The 15,639-nt window shown below is 35.9% G+C and overlaps 1 protein-coding gene across 1 annotated transcript in view; it reads right to left on the reverse strand.

Moving 5' to 3' along the window:
- The window catches only part of agmo (alkylglycerol monooxygenase), a 79,679-nt gene extending 64,040 nt beyond the window's left edge, over window positions 1-15,639 (reverse strand). The window contains exons 1-2 of the mRNA XM_038279588.1: window positions 15,241-15,639; window positions 862-992 (exon numbers count right to left, since the gene is read on the reverse strand). Of these exons, the coding sequence (XP_038135516.1) occupies window positions 862-992; window positions 15,241-15,360 (251 nt within the window). The 5' untranslated portion in view covers window positions 15,361-15,639. The remainder of the gene's footprint in view (window positions 1-861; window positions 993-15,240) is intronic.

The following is a 15,639-nucleotide window of genomic DNA, read 5'->3' on the forward strand; positions in this document are numbered from 1 at the left end:
AAGGCTGTATGATGAATTGTTCTCTCTTTGCAAAGATATGAAAATATGCGCCAACTGAGTTAAATCCATCGATCTCCGTTTATCTAACTAGGGTGAATAGTTGAATACTTTTTTTTCCCACTACACTCTACACATTCAACAATAAATTTGCAAGAATGGTTTCGACTAATGCATAAACAACCTAGTCAAAGCTTTAGAGTCCACTTGAGAATCTGCACCAAGACTTTGAACCTGGGTGTGGACAGTCATTCTCTATCTAATCACAAAGATCTCGATCCACTTTTGAAATATATATCAGCCATTTGTTTTCTGTAGATGTACAAAGCAATCAGAGGTATACCCCTAAGATCTGCAGCTATTATTGCTGCCCAGGGTTTTACAAAAGTACCAATGAAAGGATTGATTAAGATGGATTAAGTATAGATTCGTGAGTCTTCTGATTTTTTTATTTATTCATTTTCTACCACATATTATAAAATGTATAAAATACATTATTATACACTTTTGCCATAGTTATATTTTCGTTCACTTTATATAATTTAAGATCTCTTTTTCAGATCCTCCCAGGTTTAATTTGTCTGCACTTTTCAAGCCTTTGATGAGGACATAACTAAAAGACTGCATTAAATCTAAATAAATGTGTCTTACTAAAGCAGTTTGCATTTAACATTTTACTCTAAGCGGGACCTATCATTTACTTTCAACAACATAATTTTTTTGCTATGCAACAGAATGAAATAAAATGAAAAAGATAAAAAGACCTTTTAGAATATGCAGTGGAACCGTCTATATCATTATTCCAATGTCTTCAAACTACAATAAATGGCCTATTTACATCTCTTAACTGTCCAGTGCACTTACAGGGGCAATCTAGAGATCATTCCAGCAGAAATGGAGGTGAGGCCGTCACTGAGCGTCACGACCGGTCTTCCTGTCATCATTGCACCAACCACCAGCTCCAGCAGCATCAGTCCCACAAAGAACGGAGTGGCCTGCGCATACAAAGCCAACCACAAACATACACAATCAGGACACTAAAACAATCCCAGCATTTCAAGTCTGCTGTTGCTTTTACTAGTTGTACTAAAGAAGAGCGCTTGTTTTGGCAGATGAGCTGAATCCTTCCAGGACTTTCATGTGTTGTGGTCTGTGATGTTTGTTTCACTGAACAAGACCAGAGCAGCGGGTCTGAAGCCACTGTGATTTGGCAGATTTGAAAATGCAAACATTTATTTAAAAAAAGGAGCTGTGGAGGAAGAAATCATCTTGGTGGAAAAAACACAAATCCATGCTACCTAAATGGAAAAAGAAATTAGATTTTAAGTAGCATCATATGGCAGCTAAATAAAATATATCAAAGTAGGAGTGAAGATTTTGTCAGGAGACGATGCTTGTCTTGGTAGTCAGTGATGAAATGTAGTAAAACAAAGTAAACTAAATACATAAAAATTACAAAATGTTTAGAAGCAACAAGAAAATTTGTATTTGTTTGGGTATGTTTAATTACTTTGATACAACCTGATCTCCACTATTCTCCATATTGACAAAGCTGCTCGGAACTGTCAGACATCCTCAGTCAGAAGGAGTTATATCATTTTAATGATCACAAAATCAGCGAAGAGACAATTTACAGGTGCTGGTCATAAAATTAGAATATCATGAAAAAGTAGATTGATTTCAGTAATTCCATTTAAAAAGTGAAACTTGTATATTATATTCATACATTACATACAAACTCATATATTTCAGATGTTTATTTTGTTTAATTTTGATGATTACAAATGACAACAAATGAAAATCTCAAATTCATCATATCAGAAAATTAGAATATTGTGAAAAGGTTCAAAATTGATGGCCCCTGGTGCCACACTCTAATCAGCTAATTAACTCAAACCACCTGCAAAAGCCTTTAAATGGTCTTTCAGTCTAGTTCTATAGGCTACACAATCATGGGGAAGACTGCTGACTTGACAGTTGTCCAAAAGACGACCATCGACACCTTGCACAAGGAGGGCAAGACACAAAAGGTCATCGCTAAAGAGGCTGGCTGTTCACAGAGCTCAGTGTCCAAGCACATTAATAGAGAGGCGAAGGGAAGGAAAAGATGTGGTCGAAAAAAGTGTACAAGCAAGAGAGATAACCGCACCCTGGAGAGGATTGTGAAACAAAACCCCTTCAAAAATGTGGGGGAGATTCACAAAGAGTGGACTGCAGCTGGAGTGAGTGCTTCAAGAACCACCACACACAGACGTATGAAAGACATGGGTTTCTGCTGTCGCATTCCTTGTGTCAAGCCACTCTTGAACCACAGACAGCGTCAGAAGCGTCTTGCCTGGGCTAAAGAGAAACAGGACTGGACTGCTGGTGAGTGGTCCAAAGTCATGTTCTCTGATGAAAGTAAATTTTGCATTTCCTTTGGAAATCAAGGTCCCAGAGTCTGGAGGAAAAGAAGAGAGGCACTTCATCCACGTTGCTTGAAGTCCAGTGTAAAGTTTCCACAGTCAGTGATGGTTTGGGGTGCCATGTCATCTGCTGGTGTTGGTCCATTGTGTTTTCTGAGGTCCAGGGTCAACGCAGCCACATACCAGGAAGTTTTAGAGCACTTCATGCTTCCTGCAGCTGACCAACTTTTTGGAGATGCAGATTTCATTTTCCAACAGGACTTGGCACCTGCACACAGTGCCAAAGCTACCAGTGCCTGGTTGAAGGACCATGGTATCCCTGTTCTTAATTGGCCAGCAAACTCTCCTGACCTTAACCCCATAGAAAATCTATGGGGTATTGTGAAGAAGAAGATGCAATACACCAGACCCAACAATTCAGAAGAGCTAAAAGCCACTATTAGAGCAACCTGGGCTATCATAACACCTGAGCAGTGCCACAGACTGATCGACTCCATGCCACGCCGCATTGCTGCAGTAATACAGGCCAAAGGAGGCCCAACTAAATACTGAGTGCTGTACATGCTCATACTTTTCATGTTCATACTTTTCAGTTGGCCAACATTTCTATAAATCCTTTGTTTTTATTGGTCTTCAGTAATATTCTAATTTTCTGATATGATGAATTTGAGATTTTCATTTGTTGTCATTTGTAATAATCAAAATTAAACAAAATAAACATCTGAAATATATGAGTTTGTATGTAATGTATGAATATAATATACAAGTTTCACTTTTTAAATGGAATTACTGAAATCAATCTACTTTTTCATGATATTCTAATTTTATGACCAGCACCTGTAAACCTTTGAGGATGAAAGGTAAAAATAAAGCATCAGTATGGACTCCATCAAGAATTACTGCCAGTATTCAGTCAAAGTAAATCCCTACTCTTAAATCTTATTATTTTGTTGATTACATGTTTTAACCATAAACAGCTGTAAAAGCTGATTTATGCAGCATTAGAGCCTTGACTGGACCATTGGGTTCCTTAAGTTGTCAACCTGTGGACTAATGAGAAGATACTTTGTCATGCAATCTAAAATACAGTATGTTTTATATTAGTTTCTGGCAGCCACATAATCAAATCCAATTTGCCTACCAAGCTAGATATGGATGCTTGCATGAGTACATGTTTGTAGGAGCAACTGTTTGGATTAGGGATGCACGATATTGGGATTTTGGCCGATATCCGATATGCCGATATTTTAAAACTCATGTAGCCGATAACCGATATCGATACCGATGTTAAAGCTGGACAAAAATAAGTAGTCATTGAAAATAGCAGTTTTGTTATCCATTTCTGACACTTTGAAAAATAATATACTCAAATATATTTCATATGCTGATATCAAATTGATTGTTAAAAATGCGGTATCGATCTATTTTACTTTCAGAATCTCGTGAAATTTCATCGTTCTGTTACAAACTCTCGTCATATTTTGGAAATTCTTGTGAGATTTTGTTAGTAAAATAGATCGATACCGCATCAATATATCAACATATAAAAATATGGCAAAATTTCGTGAATTTTCGGGGGATTTTGTAGCATAACAATGACATATAGCAATATTTCATTCGTAAAAGAGATTGATATGGTGTTTTTTAAATGGCAATATATCAGCATATGAAGATATTGTGATATTTTAATGTATCAATATTTTTTCCCTCGTCTTTAGAAGTTTTTAAGTCTGTAAAAAAGAAGTTTTTGAGGAAGAAGAAGAAGTAGTTTTTTTTTTTTTTTAGACTTTAGAAACTCGGAAGCTGATCAAATATCGGATTAAATATCGGTGGGGTGGCCGATGTCCGATATTCAGTTTTAAGGCCGATACAGGCCGATACCGATAGGTTGCCGATTATATCGTGCACCCCTAGTTTGGATGTAGTCTATTATAAATGGCTTCTGACCAATGGGATTCAAAAGGTCTTAATGAATGTATTCCTTTCATAGGAGATATTTCTATTTTCAAAATTAACAAAACTGCATATGATGTCAAAGGAGATATGGAAATTAGACATTTATGGTTACTTAATATAGAGGTAAAATAAATGAATCAAAATCACCTCTAAAACAAGACATTAAATACAAAGGCCGTTTATATAACAGAATCACCTACTAGCAAATGTTAATAAACAGTTAAGGCTTGAATTACTTGTGTTAAATTAAATGCATTAAAAATGCAATTTTCTTCAGCAAGGGACCACATTTAGAGTTTAGCAAAATTGATTTGTTTTTTTTTGTTTTTGTTTTTACCAGAAAAGTAACACATTTGTGTAGTAGGTTTCTACGTGTAAATTTAGAATTACTGATAAAATGAAAAATGACCCTGAAGATACAAATACTTTTACTAAGTGGGTGCACAGAAGAAGCCATTGCAAGAAGCTATTGCTTGACTAATGCGTCGAAAATCATCCAGATGGTGCAATATTGGTGTCTTCCGATTAACTAGAATACACATTAAATTAATTATGAGCAACTCCAATCCTTTATCAGAGTGAGGAAATGGATCAATGTGGTTAGCTTACTGAACTACTGCAGTTTATTAAGAGTCAAGAGGGTCTATAGTTTAAAAATACTACCACATATGGCTAAAACATACATTTCTTAATGACGAGCCATATCAATCAAATGCAATCCTGGACAGAAGAGCCAGATATCTAAGTTTGAAGAGGAAAATTAACTGCATAGTATACACTAAACTAAAGAAATGTGCGAGGAATGAGTTACAAGGAAACAGAAACATTGTGTTACGTGGAAATATAAATATAAATGAAAAGATAAAACATGAATATAAATTAAATAATAAAAGAAGAGAGAAATCATTCAATATACCATTTTATCATAGATATCATAACATAAAGAATGTAAATATCTTTAAAAATAACCTAAGGACACAGTGTACCTCCCTGAGGTACACCTGGGATGTGAAATGCTTTTTTTTGGGGGGAGTTAAAGATGGCTGCAGATGAGCTGAATTGACAAATTTTAAACCAAACTTCCTCATATAATCTCTAAATATGATCTAATCTCATGTCGTCATAAATGTTTTTGTATTTGTACAAATACTCAAGTTGCTCTTGCTTTTTGCTCTTTTCTCTTGCTTTAAGTCTTACTTTTAAAATTTCTTAAAGAATTCTTTCATAAAATTGGCAGCAGCAAAATACAGGCCAAATTTCTTTCCTTATCTCGTTTTTAAAAATCACATAAAAACTGCATCATGTCTACAAATAAATTGATGTTAAAACTTTTTCATTATTTTAATGCTAATGTAAAAAAAAATATATATATATAAAAAATGTCAGAGCATTAAATATTTTCTTTTACAATCAGTTTTCTGACATTCATGGTGTTTAGTCTCCACTGACATCTTGCAAGATCTTGCAAATGCAAAAGCTGCATTCACAAGCCTTCTGAGCAGATGTGGTTACACCAACAAATAATAAAAAACAGAATGAGAGGCTTTAAATATAATCCTAGACATTATAAATAACAAATATAAACTAAAAAAGCAAATAAAAAATCTAATTGCAACAACAAATGACAAAAAAACTACTTTAGAAGTTATAACTATTGGATTTTGTGCTTGAACTGCTGAACACTAAACAAACAGCCAGTGACAAGTGTTCATTTCCAAGGGTTTTCGAAACATGTTATAAGCTATTAATGGGTCTGTCAAACATGGAACCAATTAGTGAGAGAGAGGGTTAAAAGACAGGTCAAAGCTGTGACTTCAGAAGCATGCCATTCTGCTGGGTAGAGTCACACTGAAGGAGCTCATTGACCAAGTAAAGGGTTAGTTTGAAGCACAGACACCTGGTCCCCACTTGAGTGAAGTGGAAAGAAATGATGGGACCGCAGAGGAGAACATGCAGGTGGAGCTGCAGGAAGTGAATGCATGAATGTAGGTGTGTGTGTGTGATGTGTGTGCACAAGCAGAGGCGTGAGCACCTCCAGGGACCCCCTATCACACGCAATGTTCCAACATCTGGCAGTGGACTGCAAAGCTGCAGCTAACAAATGGGCTCGCAACACAAAGGCAGACCTCCTCAGACCTCAGTGAAAGAGGAGGAGAAATAATTTTTTTTTGGACGCCAGCCCAAAGCCGTCCTTCCTTCTTTTCTTCCACCTCTGTCCTGCAAATGCTTTTACGTCTGTGGTCGAGACTTCTTAACCACAGACTATCCAGGATGAATCAACGGCAGAGCAGCAAATTGTTTGTTTTCTCTTTTTTTAAACGTGCATATTTTAAATCTTCATTGCACTAGTACTTCCCTCCCTTTTATGTAAATGTTTTCTTTTTCTTCCATAAGATCATTTGAGGTCAATTCCTTGTGATCTTGAGAGCAATCAACATATCCTTTCCTGTGTTTCTTTGTCTTCCTAAGACATAAACTAAAAATCACAGTAAAGACTATTTAATACGGCAGCAGATTTAGTGAGACTGTTTGTTGTGGTGTCTAATAATTGTGTTTTATTTCCTCCTGAATTCGACCTTACATGCAACGGGACATTTGTGGACCAGATGTGTGCTTTCTCTCCCGAAGAGCCCCCTTTTTTTTAGTGTGTAAGGTCACGGATGACTGATATTGGCAACAAAAAAAAACACGAGGGCTGACATTGCACTTTTATCTGCATTTTATGAGAAATATTGTGTTTGGTTTCAAATCACTGAGCAGCCAAAGACCTGGCAGGGCTCAACCAAACCATAATTCTAAACAGCTCCCAAATTAGAAGATTGTGTTTTGTTTTGTTTCTAATTAATTTGGCGAGCTGGGGCCATAGAACAACAGCAAAGAAAAAACAATGGGAGATCTAAAACTGTGAATAGTTCTGAACTAGACAGGGAAAGTTTTATCACCACTCAAACCCTGCAGCAACAAGTCTACCTAATTATGCTTGGTAGTGGATTATATGACTCCTGCTGTTGGGGTAATTGTTCAGCTTTCCCAATGAGCCCATAAAATCCATACAACAAAGCTGCTGCAGACATTTTATACGGCAATACTGAAACCCTAGAAAATATGAGCCTAGTATTTTTACATAAACTGTATTATGAATGCCATAACAAATAACTGCACCTACAAAAAAGGTATACCCCAGGTTAGTGTTGTTAGCCATCTTCTACCAAGCCTGTTTACCGATTACTGCTTAAACTTAAATAAAACTACCATCATCTGCTGTACATGAGATGGTGATGAGCACATTAGAGGAGCAGAACGATAAATCCTATTGTAGTCATGCTGTAAAACAAAGAAGCTAAATCTTTTTTAGTTTTAGAGTTTATCCATTAGGACAAAATGAAAAAAAATATCTAAACAGGTTTTAAAGTTTTCTTAAATAAAACATTACAAGCATCATCTTCATAAGGCTGGTGAGTATGAAAACATGCGCAAACTTGTTAACATGTGCAAACATGATCTTCATGTCAGGTGCAAAATTATTTGGGTTTGCAAAATGAGTACTTATTTGCATGTGTGCCCCCATGAATATGTAAATCGGTCCCAAACCATGAAAATGTATGGGTGAAACATGGGCATATTTCAAAGCTGCAATTTTTGTGCCTTTAAGGATGTTTAGATCCATCTTGCTGGGTGGGCTAGGGGGGTTATGTAAAATGTATTATAAATAATTTTCTTTAGTATTACCAATATTAGTTTTCATATGCTTGTTATGATCATTGTTATATAAAACTCCAGGGCTTAGAACTTCTTGTTTTTTTGTTTTTTTACAGCTATTCTCAAACTGCCAGTAGAGCACACAATCACCAAATTCAATAATACCAGACCACATCTTATGCTTTGCATATACAGTCTTTGTAGATCCACCCACAGCATGTGCACTTATTGCCAGTGCAATTTAGTGATCCTTATTTGAACTCTTTGAATTTCAGACCCTAGTTGTACAAAATCCCTCAAAAATATTGCACAGTGCCATTACTTAGAGAAAGGTTGAACGAGAATAGATTGTAGAGCCAGTTTTAGTGGCATAAATCCCTTTCATTGTTGTTGAGCAATTCTTGACCAATGCATAAAATGCAAAACAAATTCTTAATTTGTTTTGACTTAGTGTTTTTAAATGTTCCACAGTAAAAACCTTTGACTGGAACATTGAGTCACTTGGATTCTTCAGTTTTACATTCACTCTAATATGAATTTGCTGAAGAGAAGCGTCGTCTCATAGGTGATTGATTTTGGCCCAAATTTGGGCTGCCGAATAGATTGCCTTGCCAAAATGACCTACTCACAACTCGACTATATCTAGGCTATCTAATCTAAAGGTTAATCGGCTTACAATCATTGGGGTTAATGCATCGCTGATAGCCTCAGCAACAGGCTGGTTGGCGGATTTAATACAAAAATCCACAACATCCTGTATGACTAATCATTTCCTTACATTTGCACACAGTGCACCAAGACGGAGCACATCCTGGTCTCTATTGTTGGCTTTTCTTGAGAAACTGAGAAGATCATGATTGGAACAAAACCATGAAAGCATCACATGCCCCTGATGTGTGTTACTACTTCACACACGTTTCATGAGTTATGCAGCATAGCCTTTGGTTCCATGGTGCTACCTTAATTTTTAAACTTCTTCTGTGAGCAGGATTTTGCTACTCTGTTCGGTAATTTATGGTCCAAAATCAATACAGAAAGACTGTTACTTTGGCAGCTATTTGACAAAGCTGTTTTGTGAAAGAGTCTATTGGGAATACTCTGGCAAGCTGTATAACAACCTGGTCTGGTCGTTGGAACGCTCTGGATGAGAAATCTAACAGACGGGGATCAGAGCAGCCCTCAACCATGATCCATCATCCCGAACATTTGACAGATAACATGGAGATCATCCCTGACTCCTGCAAGCTACAAACTATTTACCCTCCTGCCATCTTGGGAAGACACAGAGAAACATTTAAACAAGTATTGGGAGATTTGGTAATTATTTGTAGCTGCAAGGAAAATGATACTGAAGAGATAAAAAATGAAAATCTGCTTTCATTCAAACACTTTAAATTTAAGTAATTCCTTGCATTTCCACTGAATGATATTTGCATTTAGAAAGGAAGTAAATTCAGAGATATATCTTCAATGATTAGCTAAGATTTTTTTCAAATATAATTTATAAGTCATAATACTGAAAGTTCTTCCTCCACTGAGAGAGTCAGAGGGAGGCTAGAGGGAACCAGCATTCGACGACCTTTTTTCTTTCACACAAACTTGCTTTTTTTACTGAAATTCTGGTACTTAAAGGCAAAATTGTATTTAAATGCATAGTGGAGGATGTTCTTTTTCCAGGGGGATCATATAAGTATGTGGTCCTCCTAATTGTCAATCATTCTGGTGATATGTTTAAGTAAGACCGTCCTACATGCCCATTTTAACTTGCTGGTAGTGAGTCTGTCATAGTGGAAAAATTGCAAATCTTCTTTTGGAAAGTAAGCTAGTATGAGCGATGCAAACAGCAACTTTTAAACAGAGCGTGCACACAGAGAAATGGGCTCGTGCATGCTCTCGCACACGTTTAATAGGCATTACCTATCGCAAGCGGGTACAGGGTTGTGCATGTGCATTTTTTTTTTAAGTGGAGAGGGGGGTCTTTTCAAAACTTTGTGAAAATCTTCCACTTTAGGTTATTCTCTCCCCACTTTACTTTAGTTATATTGACAGTAAATCTGAGCATAGAACAGGATTTATTTGGAAATGACATTTCATTAGAAGCTATAACCTTTGTAGAGGTAATAAGCAGCTTTTTGACATTGGCATTCTCCATTTTAGCACAGGTTGGTAACATTTGGAGAAAATTACTAAATTAAAATTTGAAACTTTCATAGAAAATAACTGCCTCCTTTGCCCCCATTCCTTTTTTAGCCAGAACCCCATTGCTTAGATCTGTGATTGCTTAACAAAGAAATAAAGACACACAAAAAAAAGGATAATATATGTGTTTCAATTTTATTAAAAACTGTTAAAACTGGAAGTGTTATTTTTACAAAGAAGTTGAATTTGGCCAGTTTTGGTATTTCTGGGCTGACAGTTAAGAGGTTAAAACTGATAGCAGTTAAATCATTTTGTTACTTGTATATTGTAAGTCATTTTAAATTGAAAATGAAAAGTGAGTTGTTTGTTCCAGGAAATTCTGCAGTCACTGATGAAATAAAGGCTGCTTTGAGGTCATTCCACTGAGAAAAGTTAAAGTTTTACCCTTTTCCATTTAACTTATGTTTGCTCTTTCTGTTTATAAATTGACTGGCTTTTAAAGTTGAAAACCCTGGAATATGTCCTTGGGCTACCTATTGAACTTCTGAACAGCTGGAGCCCTGAACCACAACTGGAAAGAATTTCATGCCATCCTATACCGGGCATGGCTTTGGGCTTTTTGCAAAATGTTGTCACAGTACAGTCAAAAGAATAGTCACACTGCATAAGACTTCACCTCCTGGGGATAATGCATGTTAGGTAGAAGATTCGGACAAGCCAATAAAATAAGATAGGTCAGATAAGGCCAAAGCTCAACTCCTTTAAAAGTCACTGTACACTCCATATTTGGAGAAAAATAGGTTGTGCACATAATTTGAAGATAAAATCCTAAAAAAAAGGAATTTATGGATGGGGACATTATGGTGTCCTCAGTTTGTGGTTCCAGCTGACTCCATATGAATGGAGAAATGCACCAGGACCTTCTTGATAGGAATGTGAAGATGAAATAAACATAAAAATAAGAGTCCAAAACAAACAGTTAAATCTAAACTGCATTCAGATAAAGAAAGTAGAACTGCTATTATGGTGCAATAAGTCACATGTAGTTTTAAACATATGGAAAGAAATTAAGATCATCATGACAGTGCAGACCTCCCACCGCGGCAGAAGAAAAACGAGGCTACTGTCAACCACATTTTAACCTAAAAATATTCTAGTTGTAATGATATATTGTGCCTATTTGTACCTCGCTTAACATTTCATGTTTGAAGGCCATAATACTGCATTATCACATTTTATCAGGGTTCCCACCTGCACATTTCAACCTAGCAGTCCATTATGCTGAATTATTTTTAAGAAATTAGGCAGCGAGGCTAAATGCTAATGTCGTAATGGCTGCAAAAGCGGTGGGTTGAAAACATATTTACCCTCTCATTAGCAGACAAACATAAGAAACCTGTCAGTTTGAGGACCTCAAGCCAGCACTATGACAGCAGGTTAGTCTGAAACGTACTCTAAAAATAATCCGGTGGGAACCTTCTATATCATTTTGTTATAGCCAAAAACTGGTTTTAAGATCTAAAGCTATAGTAATCGGAATTATTACAAGTGTTATAAATTATTGTGAAAATGTCAAAAATATATAATCAGAACAATACCTTGTCTTGGTAGAACAGAAAGAAATCAGGACACCATCAATCTGCACATCCATGCAGGTTCAAAAGGTTTCAGTTTGTAATAGGATTCAGATCCAGCATTGATTAGGGGTTGGGGTTAGCCTATTTTGTCGTTGCTCATGCTCATATTGTTTGGCTGTGTCTAAAAAATGTGTCACAGGACCACATGATGACTAACCCCCCCCAATATGAGCCTCCCTTCAGCTTATCAAGGAGAACTACTGCCACCTCAACCTGGTAAGGTTTTTTTCCACCTGTACAGCCCCATGTGTTTTACTTTCTAGATGTAAGCATGCTAATCAATATACATCTGCTGCAAAGTAGCTGCACAAGAGCAACATTTTCTCAGTCATTGTTAAGAGGTCTTCTATAAAGTGCCATGTTTTGCTTTGAAAGGGTCGTTAAATAAAGTAAATCTGTTAATGAAATTATATTATACAGTTTAATTATCAAAAGTGTATTGTCATAACATAATCTTTTTAGATATAGTCTAACTCGATACAGTCTACAAGATTTTAGGAAAACAATTTCAGCAACTACATCATAAAGCTCATTGCAAGAAAGCCAAAAGGGTGCAATACAGTAATCAAAAAAGAGGGGTGTATTTGAAAAAGTTTAAAATATAAAAGAAGTCTTACAATTATTTGTTTACTAGATACAGACTTATATACATTTGCCTTTTAGATGTGATGCCATTATGTTGAATTTGAAGCAACTTTCCTCTGCAGCTATAGGTTATGAGTCTAGTTTGTTAGTGTGGGATGTTTTTCTAGCTAGAAGTACTATTCTGTTCTACAAGGGGTCAAGCATGTATATAGATGCTTTAAATACGAGGATTGTGGTTTCAGCCGGTGGCAGAATGTGAAGTTAAAAGCAGCTGCAGTTATGAAGCGTGTTAAAGTTTCTTGGAAAGAAGCTTTGGCCAGTTCTGAATGTCTCCTACATCACTATGGCTCCTCTGATAATCAGGCAGAATCCAAAAACGATTTCAGCACAAATATCAATCAACACTAGGGCTGCAACTAATGATTATTTTGTAAATCGATTAATATGTAGATTATTGGAAACGTGATAAAACTAAAGGTACTTTGATACATGCCCTTTGGGAATGCCCGTTGGTCTCTCCATTATGGAATGGAGTATTGTGCTATATGCAGGGTTGGTTGCCTTGTTATTAGCCTAAATCATCCAGACTGTGTGTACTTGGAGATAAAAGTGAGATACCACTGTTAAACAGACATGCTTTTAGAGTGTTAAGCACTGCACTGGTCATATGTGCCCGACTTATTTTAAAGTTATGAAAGGACCCCCATACCCCAACAATTAGAACATGGACCGAGAAAATGACTGAAAATGTTGCTTGTGAAAAAATGTTGGGAAGAATACATTCTAATAATGAAGCAGCCATGCAACAATGGGACAGTTTTGCACATATGTCTACAAATTGATTTGGACTTTAAGGCAGCAAAACAAGGATTTGCACTAAACCTCACTGTTTTGTTCTTTGTTATTTTTATTGTAATGTTTTTTTTGTTTTGTTTATGTTTTAAAAATTGAAAAATTCAATAAAAACTTTAATTACAAAAAAAAAATATGTAGATTATTTTTTCGATTAATAATCAAATAGCCAAATATTCTTTAAAAAATAATTTTTACTAAATTAAACCAGGTGAAACTTTTATTAAGGAGTTCTGGACAGAGCATATAGACAGAATAATTTTCTACTTTTTTATCTTAAATGAAAAATTTTATATATTTTTTTTACAATCTTGGTATAATTACTGCTCTAAATGGTTCGCTCTGTTGGCTAAAGGCATGTTTTAGAGTCTCTATACTCCAGTTAACGATAAATTGATTACTAAATTAGTTGACGACTATTTCAATAATGGATTAATCATGATTAATCCAATGAATTGTTTCAGCCCTAATCACCTCAATCTCTTCCAGGCCTCAGAGAATTATTTTGCTCTGTCACAGCATGTGAGCTCTCATGCTTCACCATTCATGATGGAGAGCCTCTCGCTTTTTTTTCTTAAACTGTAGAAGATCGGCCACCCTCTGGCTGATTTCATTATTTTATACAGTCTTAATGGCATTTAAAGGCACAAGCACAATGTCAAAATCTTTCAAATTTGTCAAACTTTCACTGAATTATTCAAATTTAAATGCAGATTCTAGGAGGATTTTTTTTACGTTTGATAACTTTATTCTGGTATTAAAGAAAAATAACAAACTAGTTTCCTTGCATTAGAAAAGTTATTTAGAAGCAAATTAAGCTTGATTTAATAATAACTGCATTTTTTGCATGTTTTCAAAATGTTGATTTAAAGGAATAGGTAAAAAAAAAAATGGTGACCAGTACTCTCAATATAGAATTACAGATTTAGGAAAATGCTATATATATATATATATTATTTTATTTTTTTTTCATATTAAGTTTCTTATTTTATTCTAACTCTAACCAGAACTGGAAGGAAACAGAAGGAAGTTGAATTGGACCAATTCGATTTTCTAGAAATCAAAGCTGGCTTTCAAGCTTCTAGTGATATAACCTACTAAGGGACTCTTTGGTTCATTTAATAGCACACAATGGCGTAACCATCGGTAAGCACAGCACTATAGTGAGTGAAGATTGCGACCAGGAGATGAATGGAGAGAGCATGAGTGAGGAGGGGGGCCCCATACTTCATATGCCCCCCCCCAGATAATGTTGCTTACAGGCCTATTGTTGTGTCGTTACGCCATTGATGGTACAAGCGGTTTATGTTTGTGCTTTGCCAGCACAGTTGAACTATTCTGACTATTAAACTAATTAAAAACCTAAGTAACACAAACAATGGTTTAAAAAAAAAGCGAATTTCATTTATTAAAGGACAAAAATGTCTTAGAACTAACTGTGTGTAAATAAGTTGTATTTGTTTAATTAGGAATTAACTCAAACTGAACATTTCACTTAGAAGGCTGGAATCCAGCTGCGCCTATGAATGATAATTTCCAGATCTGCAGAATAAAGAAAAACCAACAAAAACAAAATGGCAAATAGAAAATGTCTAACAATCTGTAGCAGGCTGCAGGATTTCAGAAAGTAATAAATCACACTGTAGTCTAATTAACTTTAGGAATATAAAAAAAAAAGATAATTTTTTTTTGTATACTTTCCAAGACCAATAAAAGTACAGAGGTGCATATTCAATAAAATACTCTCTATGTTTTAAATAAAAAAAAAAAACAGAGTAAAGATGGATGGATGGATGGATGGAATTGGCAAAATATTGAAGAAAAAAATAAAAAATTATATATATATATATATATGTGTGTGTGTGTGTGTGTGTGTGTGTGTGTGTGTGTGTGTGTGTAAACATTTCCATGCCAGCATGGAAACTAATAATAATTGAAGGTTATTTAAATCAGAAAGAGTCTTCACCCACCTGCTGAACATACTGAGGAACTTCCTCCACACTCTGAAAGGAGGATTCATTTGGAGTGACCATCATGAACATGGCCCGCAGACCAATGGAAGCCGAACCGGACCCCACCGCTCCTGCCATCACCGGGATCCTGCAGAGACTGCGTTACCTTTGCAGGTGTTTTAACGAGCGAAGACCCAGCTGCGCAAAGAGCGTTATAACTTTTCACCCTTCAAATAGCCTATTTGCTCTTTGTTTTCATTAACTTCTGCAGGGAAAACAAACAACAAAAGTGGGTCAGCTGTGAAACGGACCCTAACCAGCTGCTGACCAAAGTTCGACGAAACAGGAAATGAGTCGCCGTGACGGTTTAAAGGGTCCACTGGCTCCTGCCTCTCTAGACCTACTTATAAACCCAGC

Source organism: Cyprinodon tularosa, unplaced genomic scaffold, assembly GCF_016077235.1.
Source record: "Cyprinodon tularosa strain WSP-4 unplaced genomic scaffold, ASM1607723v1 ctg151, whole genome shotgun sequence".
In the NCBI taxonomy this organism is placed as follows: Eukaryota; Metazoa; Chordata; class Actinopteri; order Cyprinodontiformes; family Cyprinodontidae; genus Cyprinodon; species Cyprinodon tularosa.